Consider the following 24,730-nt stretch of genomic DNA (forward strand, 5'->3'; position numbering starts at 1 on the left):
ACAAAGCTTTTTAATACTCTCTTCTCCCCACAGCTCTGCAATCAAACAAAAAGATGACAAGCTGAGATCACTCAAACAAAGGTGATGAATTTGTAGCGATCTAAAGCAACAAATTATTTTGATTTCAAATCTGAATGACATTGAAAGTAATATAACAATTAAATCAAATGTACCTCCTTTTTCCCTGTCATTATTCATATAAAATCCAAAAACCAACAAACATACATCAACCAACCAAGCATCAGCAGACTTCAGAAAGAAGCAGATGCGAGATGTGCACAAAAAGAACGTGAACATAAACAAAGGTTTGTTCATAAAATGATTGAATTTGTTAATCTGAAACACTGTGAAATTAGCGAGTCATTGCATGGTCCTTAGACAAAGCTGGAGATTTTAATATTGACATAGTATACTGAAGGCATTTACCAAACTGCTTGTGTTGTTTTAACACAGATTGACTGAGATGGAATTGTACAAGAAGAAACTTGATGAGATGAGGTAATTAGTTCTCTGAATGTTTTACTAAACCTAAAAGAAGCCATATAGATTTTCAGAACAAAAATGACACTTTTTCGACATACTGCTCTCCTCCCCACAGCTCTGCTCTGAAACAAAAAGATGAAGAAGTTAAATCAGTGAAGAACAGGTAATGCATATGCAGAGATCTAAAACAACATATTAGTTCAGGTCTGGGTGGTCTTGAAAATAATTTAATATTTAGACATTAATTTTCTTTCTAAATGTATCTTTAATTTTCCCTGTCATTATTTCGTGTTTTATGGAGTGTTCAACTTCACTCTTCAGTTAGAAAAGGTTGTTGGTGTTAAATGATGCAAGAGTCTTTCGCTAGTTGATGTTCTCTATGGTATCACTGCTGTCTCTCTATCAATTCCATGTTCTACATATATGGAGAATGATCCCCCTTTTTGATAGCCTATGTGAATACTTGGATATGTGGAGACACTCTACTTGGCAAACTTCTCTCCGTGCTAGCTTGATCTTGGTCTCTAGTCTCCTTCTCCATAGAGGCTACTGCTTCTTGTGGCTGTTCATCTTGTAGCATCTCAGTGATCACAGCTTTCATGGTTCTCATTTCTCCATCCTATGCTGGTCTTGGTACCCAAAGTCAGGTGGGAGTGGTGATATGTCCCCACTGACCTGTTGTCATGGCTCCCCCTTGCTGTAGTATTTTTGTCTTACCTCATCAATCTTCAGCTGTGATAGCATTTCCTCCTTCCATACGTTGGAAGACGGAGCTATTGGACTCAAACCTTTGACCCAAAATTTTCAGTCATCAACATAGCCACCTTTTACGTGTTTTAACAAATCGAACTTGGATCATCTTCAGATTGTGCAGAATGCTGCGGCAAGACTTTTAACTGGCACCAACAGAAGATCACATATTGCTCCAGTTTTGTCTTCTCTTCATTGGTTGCCAGTAAGTTTTAGGCTTCATTTTAAAATTTTAGTTGTAACCTTTAGGGCCCTACATGGGAAAGCTCCCAAGTATGTATCTGATCTGCTGGATCCTCATTCCTCTTCTCGAGCTGTACGGTCATGGGGTCAGAGGCTGCTGGTGGCCCCACATGCTCAATTCAAAACTCATGGTGTCTGGCTTTTCAGGCAGACACCGACTGCTCTAAAATCACCCAAGGCGAGCTCTTCTCCTTCTGACCAAAACTGGTTCGTGATTGAGGTGAGAGATAAACGACCGCAGGTCCAAGTGCGTCAAACAATTATTTTATTACTTTTCAGGCAGTGGCACCAAAGTAATGGAATTCTCCTCCACTGTTATTACACTGTACAGATGCCATTGATTCTTTTAAAAAGCACCTGAAAACATTGTTATATAGACATGCTTTTGATTCATTTGTTGTTTGTATGTTATATTTTCATTTCTTTGGATTGTGAATTACTTTGTGATTCTGTGAGACGCCTGTCACCCAAGCTGTTAACTCTCAGAAACTTGTCCTCTGATTCAGTTGTGGCTTTGGCTTTCTTTCTGTAGGAAAGACCTACATTTTGAAGTGTTATGATGGTCTGTCTGTGTTCCATTGGTAATTGCCTATTTCTCGCCATCTTTGTACAAACACACTACTTTCTGCAGTACAATACTGTTTAACTGATGCTCGCAAGGATATGGTAACAAAGTGTGTCCCAACACTATTTTTAGGCAGCCAGAGGAGGTTGTAAGTAGCCAAGAACAGTTGGAAAACCTGTAGGACTTGGTAGCACCAGCTTTCAAGGCTTGATCAACCTCCATTGCTCATGAGCAGCTTGGAGCAGCAGATGCTGTGGCATTAGTGGCTGCTGCACTGGTTATTGGGCAACTCAGAACATAAATGTATTGCAGCTGAGAGCTTCAGAGGAATGGAGAGTCCATCATATCAACATCTGGACCAACACCACGGTCACAAAAGCTTATATTAATAGGCATGGGGGCTAAGTCGTTCCCCTCCACTACAAGATGGCAACCAAATTGAGGCAGTGGCTCTTCCCATCTTCTACTTACTCAAGGCAATTTGTGTGCAAGGATCACTGAACATGATAGTAGACATCTTATCTAGAATGGAGACTCCATCTTCAGGTGGCCTAGAAGATCGGGCTTCTCCTTGGTCACTTTGGAAGTGCACAGTTCAAACTTTTCATGTCCAGTGGGTCAACTCATTGCCATCTGTTCCCCTCCTTGCCAAACAACAGTCCACCTCTAGGGTGGGATACCCGAGTGCACCCGTGACCCAGACTCTCCTCTGCTCTTTCCTTCCATTCACCCTCCTCTAGTGGACTGTCCGTCACATCCAGATCAAAGAAATTAGATTGATCCTCGTAGCCCCATTTTGGCCAAATATATACCCTTCCCTGGAGGGTTCAGACTGACAGTACGGCCTTGAAAGGGAATTATCCTAGCCATAGGGTTTCCATAGTAGGACTCATGAGCATCATCTAGTAGGTTTGCCTACTTGTAGCGCAGGAGGCTGTTTGCCACCTGGTGTGCAGCTTACTAGAGACAAGCCCATGAGCCTACAGTGCAGAATGGGAAGTCTGCTTTTACATTGCAAGGTATGGCAGCAGAAATTTATGCAGGATTTTTTTTTTAAATAAATGGCTGATTCCTGGTTACTTATTAATATCCAGAGGGTTGGGCTTCACACATCTGGATCTTCTGTTCCAATATGGGACTTGGAATTAGCTCTGAGCATACTTTATCATCTCTCCTTAAGCTGGTTGAGGATACTAATTTGAAATGAAATTCACTGAAAACACCTTTCCTGGAAAAAAAACATCAAAACTACACTTCACATTTAATAAATTTCATCATAAATTCCCTCGTACTTTTTCTGTCTTGGTTCCACCATGATAACGTCACTCTTTCTGCACAGCTGTCTTTCTCTCAGTGTAACTCAAGGCCAGTTTCCCATCTCAAATCTCAGTGTTCTGCAATATTTGCTTGCTTATCACGCACCAGTCTACTGGGGTGATCATGACTCAGGAGTTTGCAGTTCGTCTGGTAATCGGAAGGTTGCCGGTTCGAGCCCCGGCTCCGACAGTCTCGGTCGTTGTGTCCTTGGGCAAGACACTTCACTCGTTGCCTACTGGTGGTGGTCAGAGGGCCCGGTGGTGCCAGTGTCCGGCAGCCTCGCCTCTGTCAGTGCGCCCCAGGGTGGCTGTGGCTACAATGTAGCTGCCATCACCAGTGTGTGAATGGGTGGATGACTGAACATGTAAAGCGCTTTGGGGTCCTTGGGGACTAGTAAAGCGCTATACAAATACAGGCAATTACAGGCCATTTACTGTTGTGTACAGTGTTTTTGGCCCCTGCTTTTTTGTTTTTTGTTTTTCGAAAAATGACCTCCAACAAGAAATCCTTGTTTCTGCTGTTTAATACAGACAAAATGTAAACTTTTTAAAATTTTGACCAATGACAAAACTCTTAGCCGTGTCTTTAATAAAATGTCTGTAACTTTGCTCTGCTTCACTTCAGCAGCATCAGGTAATGTTCATATGATGAGTTATGGTTTTCTTCAATTTTTGTGCTACTGCAGAATATATTTTAGGTGGTTATCTGCTATAAATAGCCAGGCCAGGAAAATCTCCTTCATTTTTTTCCTATTTTATCCTCAGTTACTTTGACACAAAGGCATCTGCTGTGATGCTCACACTGCTGATGAAGTCTCACAAGTGTCAGTACTGATAAATGATCAGAATTATGATATTTCTGACTATCTGAGTCAAAACTGAATCGAATGGAATCGATTATAGAAATCAGTGATGACACTCTACCCAGCCCTATTCACATGGCTAAAGTTTTTAGCAATGATAGAGTGTTCTGAAGGCATGTACTAAACTACAAATGTTTTAACACAGATCGATTGAGATGGAGACATTTTACAATGACAAACTTAACGAAATGAGGTGAGTACTTTCCTAAAGGTTTAACTAAACCATAAACAAGACTTAGTATTGCACTTTTTCACACAATGACTTTAACCTACAGCTCAGCTGTGAAAAAAAGTGATGAGGAGCTGAAATCAAATAAACAAAGGTATTGAATCTGCAGATAAGAATAACAACATTTAATTGTTTAATATCTTGCAGATTTTGTGAAAAATCTCAGAATCTAGAGATTAAATGATGTCTAATTAGTCTCATCATATTATGTTTTGTGAATCCCGTGCATCAGCAGACTTGAGAAAGAAGCAGATGCGAGATGTGAACAAAAAGAACGTGAACATAAACAAAGGTTTGTTCATAAAATGATTGAATTTGTTAATCTGAAACACTGTGAAATTAGCGAGTCATTGCATGGTCCTTAGACAAAGCTGGAGATTTTAATATTGACATAGTATACTGAAGGCATTTACCAAACTGCTTGTGTTGTTTTAACACAGATTGACTGAGATGGAAAAATTGTACAAGAAGAAACTTGATGAGATGAGGTAATTAGTTCTCTGAATGTTTTACTAAACCTAAAAGAAGCCATATAGATTTTCAGAACAAAAATGACACTTTTTCGACATACTGCTCTCCTCCCCACAGCTCTGCTCTGAAACAAAAAGATGAAGAAGTTAAATCAGTGAAGAACAGGTAATGCATATGCAGAGATCTAAAACAACATATTAGTTCAGGTCTGGGTGGTCTTGAAAATAATTTAATATTTAGACATTAATTTTCTTTCTAAATGTATCTTTAATTTTCCCTGTCATTATTTCGTGTTTTATGGAGTGTTCAACTTCACTCTTCAGTTAGAAAAGGTTGTTGGTGTTAAATGATGCAAGAGTCTTTCGCTAGTTGATGTTCTCTATGGTATCACTGCTGTCTCTCTATCAATTCCATGTTCTACATATATGGAGAATGATCCCCCTTTTTGATAGCCTATGTGAATACTTGGATATGTGGAGACACTCTACTTGGCAAACTTCTCTCCGTGCTAGCTTGATCTTGGTCTCTAGTCTCCTTCTCCATAGAGGCTACTGCTTCTTGTGGCTGTTCATCTTGTAGCATCTCAGTGATCACAGCTTTCATGGTTCTCATTTCTCCATCCTATGCTGGTCTTGGTACCCAAAGTCAGGTGGGAGTGGTGATATGTCCCCACTGACCTGTTGTCATGGCTCCCCCTTGCTGTAGTATTTTTGTCTTACCTCATCAATCTTCAGCTGTGATAGCATTTCCTCCTTCCATACGTTGGAAGACGGAGCTATTGGACTCAAACCTTCGACCCAAAATTTTCAGTCATCAACATAGCCACCTTTTACGTGTTTTAACAAATCGAACTTGGATCATCTTCAGATTGTGCAGAATGCTGCGGCAAGACTTTTAACTGGCACCAACAGAAGATCACATATTGCTCCAGTTTTGTCTTCTCTTCATTGGTTGCCAGTAAGTTTTAGGCTTCATTTTAAAATTTTAGTTGCAACCTTTAGGGCCCTACATGGGAAAGCTCCCAAGTATGTATCTGATCTGCTGGATCCTCATTCCTCTTCTCGAGCTGTACGGTCATGGGGTCAGAGGCTGCTGGTGGCCCCACATGCTCAATTCAAAACTCATGGTGTCTGGCTTTTCAGGCAGACACCGACTGCTCTAAAATCACCCAAGGCGAGCTCTTCTCCTTCTGACCAAAACTGGTTCGTGATTGAGGTGAGAGATAAACGACCGCAGGTCCAAGTGCGTCAAACAATTATTTTATTACTTTTCAGGCAGTGGCACCAAAGTAATGGAATTCTCCTCCACTGTTATTACACTGTACAGATGCCATTGATTCTTTTAAAAAGCACCTGAAAACATTGTTATATAGACATGCTTTTGATTCATTTGTTGTTTGTATGTTATATTTTCATTTCTTTGGATTGTGAATTACTTTGTGATTCTGTGAGACGCCTGTCACCCAAGCTGTTAACTCTCAGAAACTTGTCCTCTGATTCAGTTGTGGCTTTGGCTTTCTTTCTGTAGGAAAGACCTACATTTTGAAGTGTTATGATGGTCTGTCTGTGTTCCATTGGTAATTGCCTATTTCTCGCCATCTTTGTACAAACACACTACTTTCTGCAGTACAATACTGTTTAACTGATGCTCGCAAGGATATGGTAACAAAGTGTGTCCCAACACTATTTTTAGGCAGCCAGAGGAGGTTGTAAGTAGCCAAGAACAGTTGGAAAACCTGTAGGACTTGGTAGCACCAGCTTTCAAGGCTTGATCAACCTCCATTGCTCATGAGCAGCTTGGAGCAGCAGATGCTGTGGCATTAGTGGCTGCTGCACTGGTTATTGGGCAACTCAGAACATAAATGTATTGCAGCTGAGAGCTTCAGAGGAATGGAGAGTCCATCATATCAACATCTGGACCAACACCACGGTCACAAAAGCTTATATTAATAGGCATGGGGGCTAAGTCGTTCCCCTCCACTACAAGATGGCAACCAAATTGAGGCAGTGGCTCTTCCCATCTTCTACTTACTCAAGGCAATTTGTGTGCAAGGATCACTGAACATGATAGTAGACATCTTATCTAGAATGGAGACTCCATCTTCAGGTGGCCTAGAAGATCGGGCTTCTCCTTGGTCACTTTGGAAGTGCACAGTTCAAACTTTTCATGTCCAGTGGGTCAACTCATTGCCATCTGTTCCCCTCCTTGCCAAACAACAGTCCACCTCTAGGGTGGGATACCCGAGTGCACCCGTGACCCAGACTCTCCTCTGCTCTTTCCTTCCATTCACCCTCCTCTAGTGGACTGTCCGTCACATCCAGATCAAAGAAATTAGATTGATCCTCGTAGCCCCATTTTGGCCAAATATATACCCTTCCCTGGAGGGTTCAGACTGACAGTACGGCCTTGAAAGGGAATTATCCTAGCCATAGGGTTTCCATAGTAGGACTCATGAGCATCATCTAGTAGGTTTGCCTACTTGTAGCGCAGGAGGCTGTTTGCCACCTGGTGTGCAGCTTACTAGAGACAAGCCCATGAGCCTACAGTGCAGAATGGGAAGTCTGCTTTTACATTGCAAGGTATGGCAGCAGAAATTTATGCAGGATTTTTTTTTTAAATAAATGGCTGATTCCTGGTTACTTATTAATATCCAGAGGGTTGGGCTTCACACATCTGGATCTTCTGTTCCAATATGGGACTTGGAATTAGCTCTGAGCATACTTTATCATCTCTCCTTAAGCTGGTTGAGGATACTAATTTGAAATGAAATTCACTGAAAACACCTTTCCTGGAAAAAAAACATCAAAACTACACTTCACATTTAATAAATTTCATCATAAATTCCCTCGTACTTTTTCTGTCTTGGTTCCACCATGATAACGTCACTCTTTCTGCACAGCTGTCTTTCTCTCAGTGTAACTCAAGGCCAGTTTCCCATCTCAAATCTCAGTGTTCTGCAATATTTGCTTGCTTATCACGCACCAGTCTACTGGGGTGATCATGACTCAGGAGTTTGCAGTTCGTCTGGTAATCGGAAGGTTGCCGGTTCGAGCCCCGGCTCCGACAGTCTCGGTCGTTGTGTCCTTGGGCAAGACACTTCACTCGTTGCCTACTGGTGGTGGTCAGAGGGCCCAGTGGTGCCAGTGTCCGGCAGCCTCGCCTCTGTCAGTGCGCCCCAGGGTGGCTGTGGCTACAATGTAGCTGCCATCACCAGTGTGTGAATGGGTGGATGACTGAACATGTAAAGCGCTTTGGGGTCCTTGGGGACTAGTAAAGCGCTATACAAATACAGGCAATTACAGGCCATTTACTGTTGTGTACAGTGTTTTTGGCCCCTGCTTTTTTGTTTTTTGTTTTTCGAAAAATGACCTCCAACAAGAAATCCTTGTTTCTGCTGTTTAATACAGACAAAATGTAAACTTTTTAAAATTTTGACCAATGACAAAACTCTTAGCCGTGTCTTTAATAAAATGTCTGTAACTTTGCTCTGCTTCACTTCAGCAGCATCAGGTAATGTTCATATGATGAGTTATGGTTTTCTTCAATTTTTGTGCTACTGCAGAATATATTTTAGGTGGTTATCTGCTATAAATAGCCAGGCCAGGAAAATCTCCTTCATTTTTTTCCTATTTTATCCTCAGTTACTTTGACACAAAGGCATCTGCTGTGATGCTCACACTGCTGATGAAGTCTCACAAGTGTCAGTACTGATAAATGATCAGAATTATGATATTTCTGACTATCTGAGTCAAAACTGAATCGAATGGAATCGATTATAGAAATCAGTGATGACACTCTACCCAGCCCTATTCACATGGCTAAAGTTTTTAGCAATGATAGAGTGTTCTGAAGGCATGTACTAAACTACAAATGTTTTAACACAGATCGATTGAGATGGAGACATTTTACAATGACAAACTTAACGAAATGAGGTGAGTACTTTCCTAAAGGTTTAACTAAACCATAAACAAGACTTAGTATTGCACTTTTTCACACAATGACTTTAACCTACAGCTCAGCTGTGAAAAAAAGTGATGAGGAGCTGAAATCAAATAAACAAAGGTATTGAATCTGCAGATAAGAATAACAACATTTAATTGTTTAATATCTTGCAGATTTTGTGAAAAATCTCAGAATCTAGAGATTAAATGATGTCTAATTAGTCTCATCATATTATGTTTTGTGAATCCCGTGCATCAGCAGACTTGAGAAAGAAGCAGATGCGAGATGTGAACAAAAAGAACGTGAACATAAACAAAGGTTTGTTCATAAAATGATTGAATTTGTTAATCTGAAACACTGTGAAATTAGCGAGTCATTGCATGGTCCTTAGACAAAGCTGGAGATTTTAATATTGACATAGTATACTGAAGGCATTTACCAAACTGCTTGTGTTGTTTTAACACAGATTGACTGAGATGGAAAAATTGTACAAGAAGAAACTTGATGAGATGAGGTAATTAGTTCTCTGAATGTTTTACTAAACCTAAAAGAAGCCATATAGATTTTCAGAACAAAAATGACACTTTTTCGACATACTGCTCTCCTCCCCACAGCTCTGCTCTGAAACAAAAAGATGAAGAAGTTAAATCAGTGAAGAACAGGTAATGCATATGCAGAGATCTAAAACAACATATTAGTTCAGGTCTGGGTGGTCTTGAAAATAATTTAATATTTAGACATTAATTTTCTTTCTAAATGTATCTTTAATTTTCCCTGTCATTATTTCGTGTTTTATGGAGTGTTCAACTTCACTCTTCAGTTAGAAAAGGTTGTTGGTGTTAAATGATGCAAGAGTCTTTCGCTAGTTGATGTTCTCTATGGTATCACTGCTGTCTCTCTATCAATTCCATGTTCTACATATATGGAGAATGATCCCCCTTTTTGATAGCCTATGTGAATACTTGGATATGTGGAGACACTCTACTTGGCAAACTTCTCTCCGTGCTAGCTTGATCTTGGTCTCTAGTCTCCTTCTCCATAGAGGCTACTGCTTCTTGTGGCTGTTCATCTTGTAGCATCTCAGTGATCACAGCTTTCATGGTTCTCATTTCTCCATCCTATGCTGGTCTTGGTACCCAAAGTCAGGTGGGAGTGGTGATATGTCCCCACTGACCTGTTGTCATGGCTCCCCCTTGCTGTAGTATTTTTGTCTTACCTCATCAATCTTCAGCTGTGATAGCATTTCCTCCTTCCATACGTTGGAAGACGGAGCTATTGGACTCAAACCTTCGACATAAAATTTTCAGTCATCAACATAGCCACCTTTTACGTGTTTTAACAAATCGAACTTGGATCATCTTCAGATTGTGCAGAATGCTGCGGCAAGACTTTTAACTGGCACCAACAGAAGATCACATATTGCTCCAGTTTTGTCTTCTCTTCATTGGTTGCCAGTAAGTTTTAGGCTTCATTTTAAAATTTTAGTTGTAACCTTTAGGGCCCTACATGGGAAAGCTCCCAAGTATGTATCTGATCTGCTGGATCCTCATTCCTCTTCTCGAGCTGTACGGTCATGGGGTCAGAGGCTGCTGGTGGCCCCACATGCTCAATTCAAAACTCATGGTGTCTGGCTTTTCAGGCAGACACCGACTGCTCTAAAATCACCCAAGGCGAGCTCTTCTCCTTCTGACCAAAACTGGTTCGTGATTGAGGTGAGAGATAAACGACCGCAGGTCCAAGTGCGTCAAACAATTATTTTATTACTTTTCAGGCAGTGGCACCAAAGTAATGGAATTCTCCTCCACTGTTATTACACTGTACAGATGCCATTGATTCTTTTAAAAAGCACCTGAAAACATTGTTATATAGACATGCTTTTGATTCATTTGTTGTTTGTATGTTATATTTTCATTTCTTTGGATTGTGAATTACTTTGTGATTCTGTGAGACGCCTGTCACCCAAGCTGTTAACTCTCAGAAACTTGTCCTCTGATTCAGTTGTGGCTTTGGCTTTCTTTCTGTAGGAAAGACCTACATTTTGAAGTGTTATGATGGTCTGTCTGTGTTCCATTGGTAATTGCCTATTTCTCGCCATCTTTGTACAAACACACTACTTTCTGCAGTACAATACTGTTTAACTGATGCTCGCAAGGATATGGTAACAAAGTGTGTCCCAACACTATTTTTAGGCAGCCAGAGGAGGTTGTAAGTAGCCAAGAACAGTTGGAAAACCTGTAGGACTTGGTAGCACCAGCTTTCAAGGCTTGATCAACCTCCATTGCTCATGAGCAGCTTGGAGCAGCAGATGCTGTGGCATTAGTGGCTGCTGCACTGGTTATTGGGCAACTCAGAACATAAATGTATTGCAGCTGAGAGCTTCAGAGGAATGGAGAGTCCATCATATCAACATCTGGACCAACACCACGGTCACAAAAGCTTATATTAATAGGCATGGGGGCTAAGTCGTTCCCCTCCACTACAAGATGGCAACCAAATTGAGGCAGTGGCTCTTCCCATCTTCTACTTACTCAAGGCAATTTGTGTGCAAGGATCACTGAACATGATAGTAGACATCTTATCTAGAATGGAGACTCCATCTTCAGGTGGCCTAGAAGATCGGGCTTCTCCTTGGTCACTTTGGAAGTGCACAGTTCAAACTTTTCATGTCCAGTGGGTCAACTCATTGCCATCTGTTCCCCTCCTTGCCAAACAACAGTCCACCTCTAGGGTGGGATACCCGAGTGCACCCGTGACCCAGACTCTCCTCTGCTCTTTCCTTCCATTCACCCTCCTCTAGTGGACTGTCCGTCACATCCAGATCAAAGAAATTAGATTGATCCTCGTAGCCCCATTTTGGCCAAATATATACCCTTCCCTGGAGGGTTCAGACTGACAGTACGGCCTTGAAAGGGAATTATCCTAGCCATAGGGTTTCCATAGTAGGACTCATGAGCATCATCTAGTAGGTTTGCCTACTTGTAGCGCAGGAGGCTGTTTGCCACCTGGTGTGCAGCTTACTAGAGACAAGCCCATGAGCCTACAGTGCAGAATGGGAAGTCTGCTTTTACATTGCAAGGTATGGCAGCAGAAATTTATGCAGGATTTTTTTTTTAAATAAATGGCTGATTCCTGGTTACTTATTAATATCCAGAGGGTTGGGCTTCACACATCTGGATCTTCTGTTCCAATATGGGACTTGGAATTAGCTCTGAGCATACTTTATCATCTCTCCTTAAGCTGGTTGAGGATACTAATTTGAAATGAAATTCACTGAAAACACCTTTCCTGGAAAAAAAACATCAAAACTACACTTCACATTTAATAAATTTCATCATAAATTCCCTCGTACTTTTTCTGTCTTGGTTCCACCATGATAACGTCACTCTTTCTGCACAGCTGTCTTTCTCTCAGTGTAACTCAAGGCCAGTTTCCCATCTCAAATCTCAGTGTTCTGCAATATTTGCTTGCTTATCACGCACCAGTCTACTGGGGTGATCATGACTCAGGAGTTTGCAGTTCGTCTGGTAATCGGAAGGTTGCCGGTTCGAGCCCCGGCTCCGACAGTCTCGGTCGTTGTGTCCTTGGGCAAGACACTTCACTCGTTGCCTACTGGTGGTGGTCAGAGGGCCCGGTGGTGCCAGTGTCCGGCAGCCTCGCCTCTGTCAGTGCGCCCCAGGGTGGCTGTGGCTACAATGTAGCTGCCATCACCAGTGTGTGAATGGGTGGATGACTGAACATGTAAAGCGCTTTGGGGTCCTTGGGGACTAGTAAAGCGCTATACAAATACAAGCAATTACAGGCCATTTACTGTTGTGTACAGTGTTTTTGGCCCCTGCTTTTTTGTTTTTTGTTTTTTGTTTTTCGAAAAATGACCTCCAACAAGAAATCCTTGTTTCTGCTGTTTAATACAGACAAAATGTAAACTTTTTAAAATTTTGACCAATGACAAAACTCTTAGCCGTGTCTTTAATAAAATGTCTGTAACTTTGCTCTGCTTCACTTCAGCAGCATCAGGTAATGTTCATATGATGAGTTATGGTTTTCTTCAATTTTTGTGCTACTGCAGAATATATTTTAGGTGGTTATCTGCTATAAATAGCCAGGCCAGGAAAATCTCCTTCATTTTTTTCCTATTTTATCCTCAGTTACTTTGACACAAAGGCATCTGCTGTGATGCTCACACTGCTGATGAAGTCTCACAAGTGTCAGTACTGATAAATGATCAGAATTATGATATTTCTGACTATCTGAGTCAAAACTGAATCGAATGGAATCGATTATAGAAATCAGTGATGACACTCTACCCAGCCCTATTCACATGGCTAAAGTTTTTAGCAATGATAGAGTGTTCTGAAGGCATGTACTAAACTACAAATGTTTTAACACAGATCGATTGAGATGGAGACATTTTACAATGACAAACTTAACGAAATGAGGTGAGTACTTTCCTAAAGGTTTAACTAAACCATAAACAAGACTTAGTATTGCACTTTTTCACACAATGACTTTAACCTACAGCTCAGCTGTGAAAAAAAGTGATGAGGAGCTGAAATCAAATAAACAAAGGTATTGAATCTGCAGATAAGAATAACAACATTTAATTGTTTAATATCTTGCAGATTTTGTGAAAAATCTCAGAATCTAGAGATTAAATGATGTCTAATTAGTCTCATCATATTATGTTTTGTGAATCCCGTGCATCAGCAGACTTGAGAAAGAAGCAGATGCGAGATGTGAACAAAAAGAACGTGAACATAAACAAAGGTTTGTTCATAAAATGATTGAATTTGTTAATCTGAAACACTGTGAAATTAGCGAGTCATTGCATGGTCCTTAGACAAAGCTGGAGATTTTAATATTGACATAGTATACTGAAGGCATTTACCAAACTGCTTGTGTTGTTTTAACACAGATTGACTGAGATGGAAAAATTGTACAAGAAGAAACTTGATGAGATGAGGTAATTAGTTCTCTGAATGTTTTACTAAACCTAAAAGAAGCCATATAGATTTTCAGAACAAAAATGACACTTTTTCGACATACTGCTCTCCTCCCCACAGCTCTGCTCTGAAACAAAAAGATGAAGAAGTTAAATCAGTGAAGAACAGGTAATGCATATGCAGAGATCTAAAGCAACATATTAGTTCAGGTCTGGGTGGTCTTGAAAATAATTTAATATTTAGACATTAATTTTCTTTCTAAATGTATCTTTAATTTTCCCTGTCATTATTTCGTGTTTTATGGAGTGTTCAACTTCACTCTTCAGTTAGAAAAGGTTGTTGGTGTTAAATGATGCAAGAGTCTTTCGCTAGTTGATGTTCTCTATGGTATCACTGCTGTCTCTCTATCAATTCCATGTTCTACATATATGGAGAATGATCCCCCTTTTTGATAGCCTATGTGAATACTTGGATATGTGGAGACACTCTACTTGGCAAACTTCTCTCCGTGCTAGCTTGATCTTGGTCTCTAGTCTCCTTCTCCATAGAGGCTACTGCTTCTTGTGGCTGTTCATCTTGTAGCATCTCAGTGATCACAGCTTTCATGGTTCTCATTTCTCCATCCTATGCTGGTCTTGGTACCCAAAGTCAGGTGGGAGTGGTGATATGTCCCCACTGACCTGTTGTCATGGCTCCCCCTTGCTGTAGTATTTTTGTCTTACCTCATCAATCTTCAGCTGTGATAGCATTTCCTCCTTCCATACGTTGGAAGACGGAGCTATTGGACTCAAACCTTCGACCCAAAATTTTCAGTCATCAACATAGCCACCTTTTACGTGTTTTAACAAATCGAACTTGGATCATCTTCAGATTGTGCAGAATGCTGCGGCAAGACTTTTAACTGGCACCAACAGAAGATCACATATTGCTCCAGTTTTGTCTTCTCTTCATTGGTTGCCAGTAAGTTTTAGGCTTCATTTTAAAATTTTAGTTGCAACCTTTAGGGCCCTACATGGGAAAGCTCCCAAGTATGTATCTGATCTGCTGGATCCTCATTCCTCTTCTCGAGCTGTACGGTCATGGGGTCAGAGGCTGCTGGTGGCCCCACATGCTCAATTCAAAACTCATGGTGTCTGGCTTTTCAGGCAGACACCGACTGCTCTAAAATCACCCAAGGCGAGCTCTTCTCCTTCTGACCAAAACTGGTTCGTGATTGAGGTGAGAGATAAACGACCGCAGGTCCAAGTGCGTCAAACAATTATTTTATTACTTTTCAGGCAGTGGCACCAAAGTAATGGAATTCTCCTCCACTGTTATTACACTGTACAGATGCCATTGATTCTTTTAAAAAGCACCTGAAAACATTGTTATATAGACATGCTTTTGATTCATTTGTTGTTTGTATGTTATATTTTCATTTCTTTGGATTGTGAATTACTTTGTGATTCTGTGAGACGCCTGTCACCCAAGCTGTTAACTCTCAGAAACTTGTCCTCTGATTCAGTTGTGGCTTTGGCTTTCTTTCTGTAGGAAAGACCTACATTTTGAAGTGTTATGATGGTCTGTCTGTGTTCCATTGGTAATTGCCTATTTCTCGCCATCTTTGTACAAACACACTACTTTCTGCAGTACAATACTGTTTAACTGATGCTCGCAAGGATATGGTAACAAAGTGTGTCCCAACACTATTTTTAGGCAGCCAGAGGAGGTTGTAAGTAGCCAAGAACAGTTGGAAAACCTGTAGGACTTGGTAGCACCAGCTTTCAAGGCTTGATCAACCTCCATTGCTCATGAGCAGCTTGGAGCAGCAGATGCTGTGGCATTAGTGGCTGCTGCACTGGTTATTGGGCAACTCAGAACATAAATGTATTGCAGCTGAGAGCTTCAGAGGAATGGAGAGTCCATCATATCAACATCTGGACCAACACCACGGTCACAAAAGCTTATATTAATAGGCATGGGGGCTAAGTCGTTCCCCTCCACTACAAGATGGCAACCAAATTGAGGCAGTGGCTCTTCCCATCTTCTACTTACTCAAGGCAATTTGTGTGCAAGGATCACTGAACATGATAGTAGACATCTTATCTAGAATGGAGACTCCATCTTCAGGTGGCCTAGAAGATCGGGCTTCTCCTTGGTCACTTTGGAAGTGCACAGTTCAAACTTTTCATGTCCAGTGGGTCAACTCATTGCCATCTGTTCCCCTCCTTGCCAAACAACAGTCCACCTCTAGGGTGGGATACCCGAGTGCACCCGTGACCCAGACTCTCCTCTGCTCTTTCCTTCCATTCACCCTCCTCTAGTGGACTGTCCGTCACATCCAGATCAAAGAAATTAGATTGATCCTCGTAGCCCCATTTTGGCCAAATATATACCCTTCCCTGGAGGGTTCAGACTGACAGTACGGCCTTGAAAGGGAATTATCCTAGCCATAGGGTTTCCATAGTAGGACTCATGAGCATCATCTAGTAGGTTTGCCTACTTGTAGCGCAGGAGGCTGTTTGCCACCTGGTGTGCAGCTTACTAGAGACAAGCCCATGAGCCTACAGTGCAGAATGGGAAGTCTGCTTTTACATTGCAAGGTATGGCAGCAGAAATTTATGCAGGATTTTTTTTTTTAAATAAATGGCTGATTCCTGGTTACTTATTAATATCCAGAGGGTTGGGCTTCACACATCTGGATCTTCTGTTCCAATATGGGACTTGGAATTAGCTCTGAGCATACTTTATCATCTCTCCTTAAGCTGGTTGAGGATACTAATTTGAAATGAAATTCACTGAAAACACCTTTCCTGGAAAAAAAACATCAAAACTACACTTCACATTTAATAAATTTCATCATAAATTCCCTCGTACTTTTTCTGTCTTGGTTCCACCATGATAACGTCACTCTTTCTGCACAGCTGTCTTTCTCTCAGTGTAACTCAAGGCCAGTTTCCCATCTCAAATCTCAGTGTTCTGCAATATTTGCTTGCTTATCACGCACCAGTCTACTGGGGTGATCATGACTCAGGAGTTTGCAGTTCGTCTGGTAATCGGAAGGTTGCCGGTTCGAGCCCCGGCTCCGACAGTCTCGGTCGTTGTGTCCTTGGGCAAGACACTTCACTCGTTGCCTACTGGTGGTGGTCAGAGGGCCCGGTGGTGCCAGTGTCCGGCAGCCTCGCCTCTGTCAGTGCGCCCCAGGGTGGCTGTGGCTACAATGTAGCTGCCATCACCAGTGTGTGAATGGGTGGATGACTGAACATGTAAAGCGCTTTGGGGTCCTTGGGGACTAGTAAAGCGCTATACAAATACAGGCAATTACAGGCCATTTACTGTTGTGTACAGTGTTTTTGGCCCCTGCTTTTTTGTTTTTTGTTTTTTGTTTTTCGAAAAATGACCTCCAACAAGAAATCCTTGTTTCTGCTGTTTAATACAGACAAAATGTAAACTTTTTAAAATTTTGACCAATGACAAAACTCTTAGCCGTGTCTTTAATAAAATGTCTGTAACTTTGCTCTGCTTCACTTCAGCAGCATCAGGTAATGTTCATATGATGAGTTATGGTTTTCTTCAATTTTTGTGCTACTGCAGAATATATTTTAGGTGGTTATCTGCTATAAATAGCCAGGCCAGGAAAATCTCCTTCATTTTTTTTCCTATTTTATCCTCAGTTACTTTGACACAAAGGCATCTGCTGTGATGCTCACACTGCTGATGAAGTCTCACAAGTGTCAGTACTGATAAATGATCAGAATTATGATATTTCTGACTATCTGAGTCAAAACTGAATCGAATGGAATCGATTATAGAAATCAGTGATGACACTCTACCCAGCCCTATTCACATGGCTAAAGTTTTTAGCAATGATAGAGTGTTCTGAAGGCATGTACTAAACTACAAATGTTTTAACACAGATCGATTGAGATGGAGACATTTTACAATGACAAACTTAACGAAATGAGGTGAGTACTTTCCTAAAGGTTTAACTAAACCATAAACAAGACTTAGTATTGCACTTTTTCACACAATGACTTTAACCTACAGCTCAGCTGTGAAAAAAAGTGATGAGGAGCTGAAATCAAATAAACAAAGGTATTGAATCTGCAGATAAGAATAACAACATTTAATTGTTTAATATCTTGCAGATTTTGTGAAAAATCTCAGAATCTAGAGATTAAATGATGTCTAATTAGTCTCATCATATTATGTTTTGTGAATCCCGTGCATCAGCAGACTTGAGAAAGAAGCAGATGCGAGATGTGAACAAAAAGAACGTGAACATAAACAAAGGTTTGTTCATAAAATGATTGAATTTGTTAATCTGAAACACTGTGAAATTAGCGAGTCATTGCATGGTCCTTAGACAAAGCTGGAGATTTTAATATTGACATAGTATACTGAAGGCATTTACCAAACTGCTTGTGTTGTTTTAACACAGATTGACTGAGATGGAAAAATTGTACAAGAAGAAACTTGATGAGATGAGGTAATTAGTTCTCTGAATGTTTTACTAAACCTAAAAGAAGCCATATAGATTTTCAGAACAAAAATGACACTTTTTCGACATACTGCTCTCCTCCCCACAGCTCTGCTCTGAAACAAAAAGATGAAGAAGTTAAATCAGTGAAGAACAGGTAATGCATATGCAGAGATCTAAAACAACATATTAGTTCAGGTCTGGGTGGTCTTGAAAATAATTTAATATTTAGACATTAATTTTCTTTCTAAATGTATCTTTAATTTTCCCTGTCATTATTTCGTGTTTTATGGAGTGTTCAACTTCACTCTTCAGTTGGAAAAGGTTGTTGGTGTTAAATGATGCAAGAGTCTTTCGCTAGTTGATGTTCTCTATGGTATCACTGCTGTCTCTCTATCAATTCCATGTTCTACATATATGGAGAATGATCCCCCTTTTTGATAGCCTATGTGAATACTTGGATATGTGGAGACACTCTACTTGGCAAACTTCTCTCCGTGCTAGCTTGATCTTGGTCTCTAGTCTCCTTCTCCATAGAGGCTACTGCTTCTTGTGGCTGTTCATCTTGTAGCATCTCAGTGATCACAGCTTTCATGGTTCTCATTTCTCCATCCTATGCTGGTCTTGGTACCCAAAGTCAGGTGGGAGTGGTGATATGTCCCCACTGACCTGTTGTCATGGCTCCCCCTTGCTGTAGTATTTTTGTCTTACCTCATCAATCTTCAGCTGTGATAGCATTTCCTCCTTCCATACGTTGGAAGACGGAGCTATTGGACTCAAACCTTCGACCCAAAATTTTCAGTCATCAACATAGCCACCTTTTACGTGTTTTAACAAATCGAACTTGGATCATCTTCAGATTGTGCAGAATGCTGCGGCAAGACTTTTAACTGGCACCAACAGAAGATCACATATTGCTCCAGTTTTGTCTTCTCTTCATTGGTTGCCAGTAAGTTTTAGGCTTCATTTTAAAATTTTAGTTGTAACCTTTAGGGCCCTACATGGGAAAGCTCCCAAGTATGTATCTGATCTGCTGGATCCTCATTCCTCTTCTCGAGCTGTACGGTCATGGGGTCAGAGGCTGCTGGTGGCCCCACATGCTCAATTCAAAACTCATGGTGTCTGGCTTTTCAGGCAGACACCGACTGCTCTAAAATCACCCAAGGCGAGCTCTTCTCCTTCTGACCAAAACTGGTTCGTGATTGAGGTGAGAGATAAACGACCGCAGGTCCAAGTGCGTCAAACAATTATTTTATTACTTTTCAGGCAGTGGCACCAAAGTAATGGAATTCTCCTCCACTGTTATTACACTGTACAGATGCCATTGATTCTTTTAAAAAGCACCTGAAAACATTGTTATATAGACATGCTTTTGATTCATTTGTTGTTTGTATGTTATATTTTCATTTCTTTGGATTGTGAATTACTTTGTGATTCTGTGAGACGCCTGTCACCCAAGCTGTTAACTCTCAGAAACTTGTCCTCTGATTCAGTTGTGGCTTTGGCTTTCTTTCTGTAGGAAAGACCTACATTTTGAAGTGTTATGATGGTCTGTCTGTGTTCCATTGGTAATTGCCTATTTCTCGCCATCTTTGTACAAACACACTACTTTCTGCAGTACAATACTGTTTAACTGATGCTCGCAAGGATATGGTAACAAAGTGTGTCCCAACACTATTTTTAGGCAGCCAGAGGAGGTTGTAAGTAGCCAAGAACAGTTGGAAAACCTGTAGGACTTGGTAGCACCAGCTTTCAAGGCTTGATCAACCTCCATTGCTCATGAGCAGCTTGGAGCAGCAGATGCTGTGGCATTAGTGGCTGCTGCACTGGTTATTGGGCAACTCAGAACATAAATGTATTGCAGCTGAGAGCTTCAGAGGAATGGAGAGTCCATCATATCAACATCTGGACCAACACCACGGTCACAAAAGCTTATATTAATAGGCATGGGGGCTAAGTCGTTCCCCTCCACTACAAGATGGCAACCAAATTGAGGCAGTGGCTCTTCCCATCTTCTACTTACTCAAGGCAATTTGTGTGCAAGGATCACTGAACATGATAGTAGACATCTTATCTAGAATGGAGACTCCATCTTCAGGTGGCCTAGAAGATCGGGCTTCTCCTTGGTCACTTTGGAAGTGCACAGTTCAAACTTTTCATGTCCAGTGGGTCAACTCATTGCCATCTGTTCCCCTCCTTGCCAAACAACAGTCCACCTCTAGGGTGGGATACCCGAGTGCACCCGTGACCCAGACTCTCCTCTGCTCTTTCCTTCCATTCACCCTCCTCTAGTGGACTGTCCGTCACATCCAGATCAAAGAAATTAGATTGATCCTCGTAGCCCCATTTTGGCCAAATATATACCCTTCCCTGGAGGGTTCAGACTGACAGTACGGCCTTGAAAGGGAATTATCCTAGCCATAGGGTTTCCATAGTAGGACTCATGAGCATCATCTAGTAGGTTTGCCTACTTGTAGCGCAGGAGGCTGTTTGCCACCTGGTGTGCAGCTTACTAGAGACAAGCCCATGAGCCTACAGTGCAGAATGGGAAGTCTGCTTTTACATTGCAAGGTATGGCAGCAGAAATTTATGCAGGATTTTTTTTTTAAATAAATGGCTGATTCCTGGTTACTTATTAATATCCAGAGGGTTGGGCTTCACACATCTGGATCTTCTGTTCCAATATGGGACTTGGAATTAGCTCTGAGCATACTTTATCATCTCTCCTTAAGCTGGTTGAGGATACTAATTTGAAATGAAATTCACTGAAAACACCTTTCCTGGAAAAAAAACATCAAAACTACACTTCACATTTAATAAATTTCATCATAAATTCCCTCGTACTTTTTCTGTCTTGGTTCCACCATGATAACGTCACTCTTTCTGCACAGCTGTCTTTCTCTCAGTGTAACTCAAGGCCAGTTTCCCATCTCAAATCTCAGTGTTCTGCAATATTTGCTTGCTTATCACGCACCAGTCTACTGGGGTGATCATGACTCAGGAGTTTGCAGTTCGTCTGGTAATCGGAAGGTTGCCGGTTCGAGCCCCGGCTCCGACAGTCTCGGTCGTTGTGTCCTTGGGCAAGACACTTCACTCGTTGCCTACTGGTGGTGGTCAGAGGGCCCGGTGGTGCCAGTGTCCGGCAGCCTCGCCTCTGTCAGTGCGCCCCAGGGTGGCTGTGGCTACAATGTAGCTGCCATCACCAGTGTGTGAATGGGTGGATGACTGAACATGTAAAGCGCTTTGGGGTCCTTGGGGACTAGTAAAGCGCTATACAAATACAGGCAATTACAGGCCATTTACTGTTGTGTACAGTGTTTTTGGCCCCTGCTTTTTTGTTTTTTGTTTTTTGTTTTTCGAAAAATGACCTCCAACAAGAAATCCTTGTTTCTGCTGTTTAATACAGACAAAATGTAAACTTTTTAAAATTTTGACCAATGACAAAACTCTTAGCCGTGTCTTTAATAAAATGTCTGTAACTTTGCTCTGCTTCACTTCAGCAGCATCAGGTAATGTTCATATGATGAGTTATGGTTTTCTTCAATTTTTGTGCTACTGCAGAATATATTTTAGGTGGTTATCTGCTATAAATAGCCAGGCCAGGAAAATCTCCTTCATTTTTTTCCTATTTTATCCTCAGTTACTTTGACACAAAGGCATCTGCTGTGATGCTCACACTGCTGATGAAGTCTCACAAGTGTCAGTACTGATAAATGATCAGAATTATGATATTTCTGACTATCTGAGTCAAAACTGAATCGAATGGAATCGATTATAGAAATCAGTGATGACACTCTACCCAGCCCTATTCACATGGCTAAAGTTTTTAGCAATGATAGAGTGTTCTGAAGGCATGTACTAAACTACAAATGTTTTAACACAGATCGATTGAGATGGAGACATTTTACAATGACAAACTTAACGAAATGAGGTGAGTACTTTCCTAAAGGTTTAACTAAACCATAAACAAGACTTAGTATTGCACTTTTTCACACAATGACTTTAACCTACAGCTCAGCTGTGAAAAAAAGTGATGAGGAGCTGAAATCAAATAAACAAAGGTATTGAATCTGCAGATAAGAATAACAACATTTAATTGTTTAATATCTTGCAGATTTTGTGAAAAATCTCAGAATCTAGAGATTAAATGATGTCTAATTAGTCTCATCATATTATGTTTTGTGAATCCCGTGCATCAGCAGACTTGAGAAAGAAGCAGATGCGAGATGTGAACAAAAAGAACGTGAACATAAACAAAGGTTTGTTCATAAAATGATTGAATTTGTTAATCTGAAACACTGTGAAATTAGCGAGTCATTGCATGGTCCTTAGACAAAGCTGGAGATTTTAATATTGACATAGTATACTGAAGGCATTTACCAAACTGCTTGTGTTGTTTTAACACAGATTGACTGAGATGGAAAAATTGTACAAGAAGAAACTTGATGAGATGAGGTAATTAGTTCTCTGAATGTTTTACTAAACCTAAAAGAAGCCATATAGATTTTCAGAACAAAAATGACACTTTTTCGACATACTGCTCTCCTCCCCACAGCTCTGCTCTGAAACAAAAAGATGAAGAAGTTAAATCAGTGAAGAACAGGTAATGCATATGCAGAGATCTAAAACAACATATTAGTTCAGGTCTGGGTGGTCTTGAAAATAATTTAATATTTAGACATTAATTTTCTTTCTAAATGTATCTTTAATTTTCCCTGTCATTATTTCGTGTTTTATGGAGTGTTCAACTTCACTCTTCAGTTAGAAAAGGTTGTTGGTGTTAAATGATGCAAGAGTCTTTCGCTAGTTGATGTTCTCTATGGTATCACTGCTGTCTCTCTATCAATTCCATGTTCTACATATATGGAGAATGATCCCCCTTTTTGATAGCCTATGTGAATACTTGGATATGTGGAGACACTCTACTTGGCAAACTTCTCTCCGTGCTAGCTTGATCTTGGCCTCTAGTCTCCTTTTCCATAGAGGGTACTGCTTCTTGTGGCTGTTCATCTTGTAGCATCTCAGTGATCACTGCTTCCATGGTTCTCATTTCTCCATCGTATGCTGGTCTTGGTACCCAAAGTCAGGTGGGGGTGGCGATAACTGCATTTCGTTGCCCTGTACCTGTGCATGTGCAATGACAATAAAGTTGAATTCTAATTCTAATTCTAATTCTGATATCTCCCCCCTGACCTGTTGTCATGGCTCCCCCCTTGCTGTAGTATTTTTGTCTTACCTCATCGATCGTTAGCTGTTATAGCAGTTCTTTCTTCCATGTGTTGGAAGACTGAGCTATTGGACTCAAACCCTCAACCCAAATTTTTGAGTCATCAACGTAGCCACCCTTTACTTGTTTTAACAAATCAAACTTGGATCATCTTCAGATTATGCAGAATGCTGCGGCAAGACTTTTAACTGGCACCATCAGAGATCACATATTGCTCTAGTTTTGTCTTCTCTTCATTGGTTGCCAGTAAGTTTTAGGCTTCATTTTAAAATTTTAGTTGTAACCTTTATTTCCCTATATTGGCAAGCTTCCAGTACATATCTGATCTGCTGAAACCTCATTCCTCTTCTCAAGGTCATCAGGTTAGAGGTGGCCCCACATGATCTGTACAGACTCCATTGATTCTTTTAAAAAGCACCTGAAAACATTGTTATATAGACATGCTTTTGATTCATTTGTTGTTTGTATGTTATATTTTCATTTCTTTGGATTGTGAAGTACTTTGTGATTCTGTGAGCCGCCTATCACCCAAGCTGTTAACTCTCAGAAACTTGTCCTCTGATTCAGTTGTGGCTTTGGCTTTCTTTCTGTAGGAATGACCTACATTTTGAAGTGTTATGATGTCTGTCTGTGTTCCATTGGTAAATTCCTATTTCTCACCAATTTGTAGCAACACACTACTTTCTGCAGTACAATACTGTTCAACTGATGCTCACAAGGATATGGTACCAAAGTACGTCCCGACCCTATTTTTAGGCAGCCAGAGGAGGTTGTAAGTAGCAATGAAAAGTTGGAAAGCCTGTATGACTTGGTAGCACCAGCTTTCAAGACTTGATCAACCTCCATTGCTCAAGAACAGCTTTAAATTGTTAACCCATTTTTTGTTCCCTGAAAAAGACCTTGTTGTATAAATGTTTTTTTTAAGTTTTTGTAATCATTCCTTTTTTTTTTTTCACTTCAAGCCATTCGCCACTTATCATTGTACCATTTCAAGCTATTCATACAGGTCAGAGTGGGCTGCTGCTCTCTAGGCACGTGATCACCTGCTCAGCCACTGAGTTAAAATTGGTAAACTTGAAGCCTTCTTTTTTGGACAGGGGAGTGTTCAGGCCCTTGGCAGTTGTCCTTGCCCTCCCCTGATCTTAGGTCTGCTGGAGGTCAGTCCCACGGCAGCCCCCTCTCTGCCCCAAGTACAGGCTGGCAGCAGTTGGAGGTACAGAAGGAAGGCACTAGTTTGCAACC

At 40.9% G+C, this 24,730-nt stretch overlaps 1 protein-coding gene across 19 annotated transcripts in view; it reads left to right on the top strand.

The window, feature by feature from the left end:
- Positions 1-24,730, top strand: part of LOC146556037 (uncharacterized) — a 120,387-nt gene that overhangs the window by 69,286 nt on the left and 26,371 nt on the right. For 14 of the 19 annotated variants that reach the window (XM_085250442.1, XM_085250449.1, XM_085250448.1 and 11 more), the window contains 29 exons: positions 34-81; positions 240-305; positions 454-498; positions 599-646; positions 4,366-4,413; positions 4,496-4,543; positions 4,682-4,741; positions 4,890-4,937; positions 5,038-5,085; positions 8,805-8,852; positions 8,935-8,982; positions 9,121-9,180; positions 9,329-9,376; positions 9,477-9,524; positions 13,251-13,298; positions 13,381-13,428; positions 13,567-13,626; positions 13,775-13,822; positions 13,923-13,970; positions 17,699-17,746; positions 17,829-17,876; positions 18,015-18,074; positions 18,223-18,270; positions 18,371-18,418; positions 22,145-22,192; positions 22,275-22,322; positions 22,461-22,520; positions 22,669-22,716; positions 22,817-22,864. In XM_085250442.1, the coding sequence (XP_085106568.1) occupies positions 34-81; positions 240-305; positions 454-498; positions 599-646; positions 4,366-4,413; positions 4,496-4,543; positions 4,682-4,741; positions 4,890-4,937; positions 5,038-5,085; positions 8,805-8,852; positions 8,935-8,982; positions 9,121-9,180; positions 9,329-9,376; positions 9,477-9,524; positions 13,251-13,298; positions 13,381-13,428; positions 13,567-13,626; positions 13,775-13,822; positions 13,923-13,970; positions 17,699-17,746; positions 17,829-17,876; positions 18,015-18,074; positions 18,223-18,270; positions 18,371-18,418; positions 22,145-22,192; positions 22,275-22,322; positions 22,461-22,520; positions 22,669-22,716; positions 22,817-22,864 (1,467 nt within the window). The remainder of the gene's footprint in view (positions 1-33; positions 82-239; positions 306-453; positions 499-598; positions 647-4,365; positions 4,414-4,495; positions 4,544-4,681; positions 4,742-4,889; positions 4,938-5,037; positions 5,086-8,804; positions 8,853-8,934; positions 8,983-9,120; positions 9,181-9,328; positions 9,377-9,476; positions 9,525-13,250; positions 13,299-13,380; positions 13,429-13,566; positions 13,627-13,774; positions 13,823-13,922; positions 13,971-17,698; positions 17,747-17,828; positions 17,877-18,014; positions 18,075-18,222; positions 18,271-18,370; positions 18,419-22,144; positions 22,193-22,274; positions 22,323-22,460; positions 22,521-22,668; positions 22,717-22,816; positions 22,865-24,730) is intronic. The other 5 variants (XM_085250443.1, XM_085250444.1, XM_085250446.1 and 2 more) reach the window with 5 other exon arrangements.

The sequence above is a fragment of the Mchenga conophoros genome, linkage group LG16, assembly GCF_057382185.1.
Source record: "Mchenga conophoros isolate Kocher_MC1m ecotype Shallow Benthic linkage group LG16, M_conophoros_male_GT1.1, whole genome shotgun sequence".
Taxonomy (NCBI): domain Eukaryota; kingdom Metazoa; phylum Chordata; class Actinopteri; order Cichliformes; family Cichlidae; genus Mchenga; species Mchenga conophoros.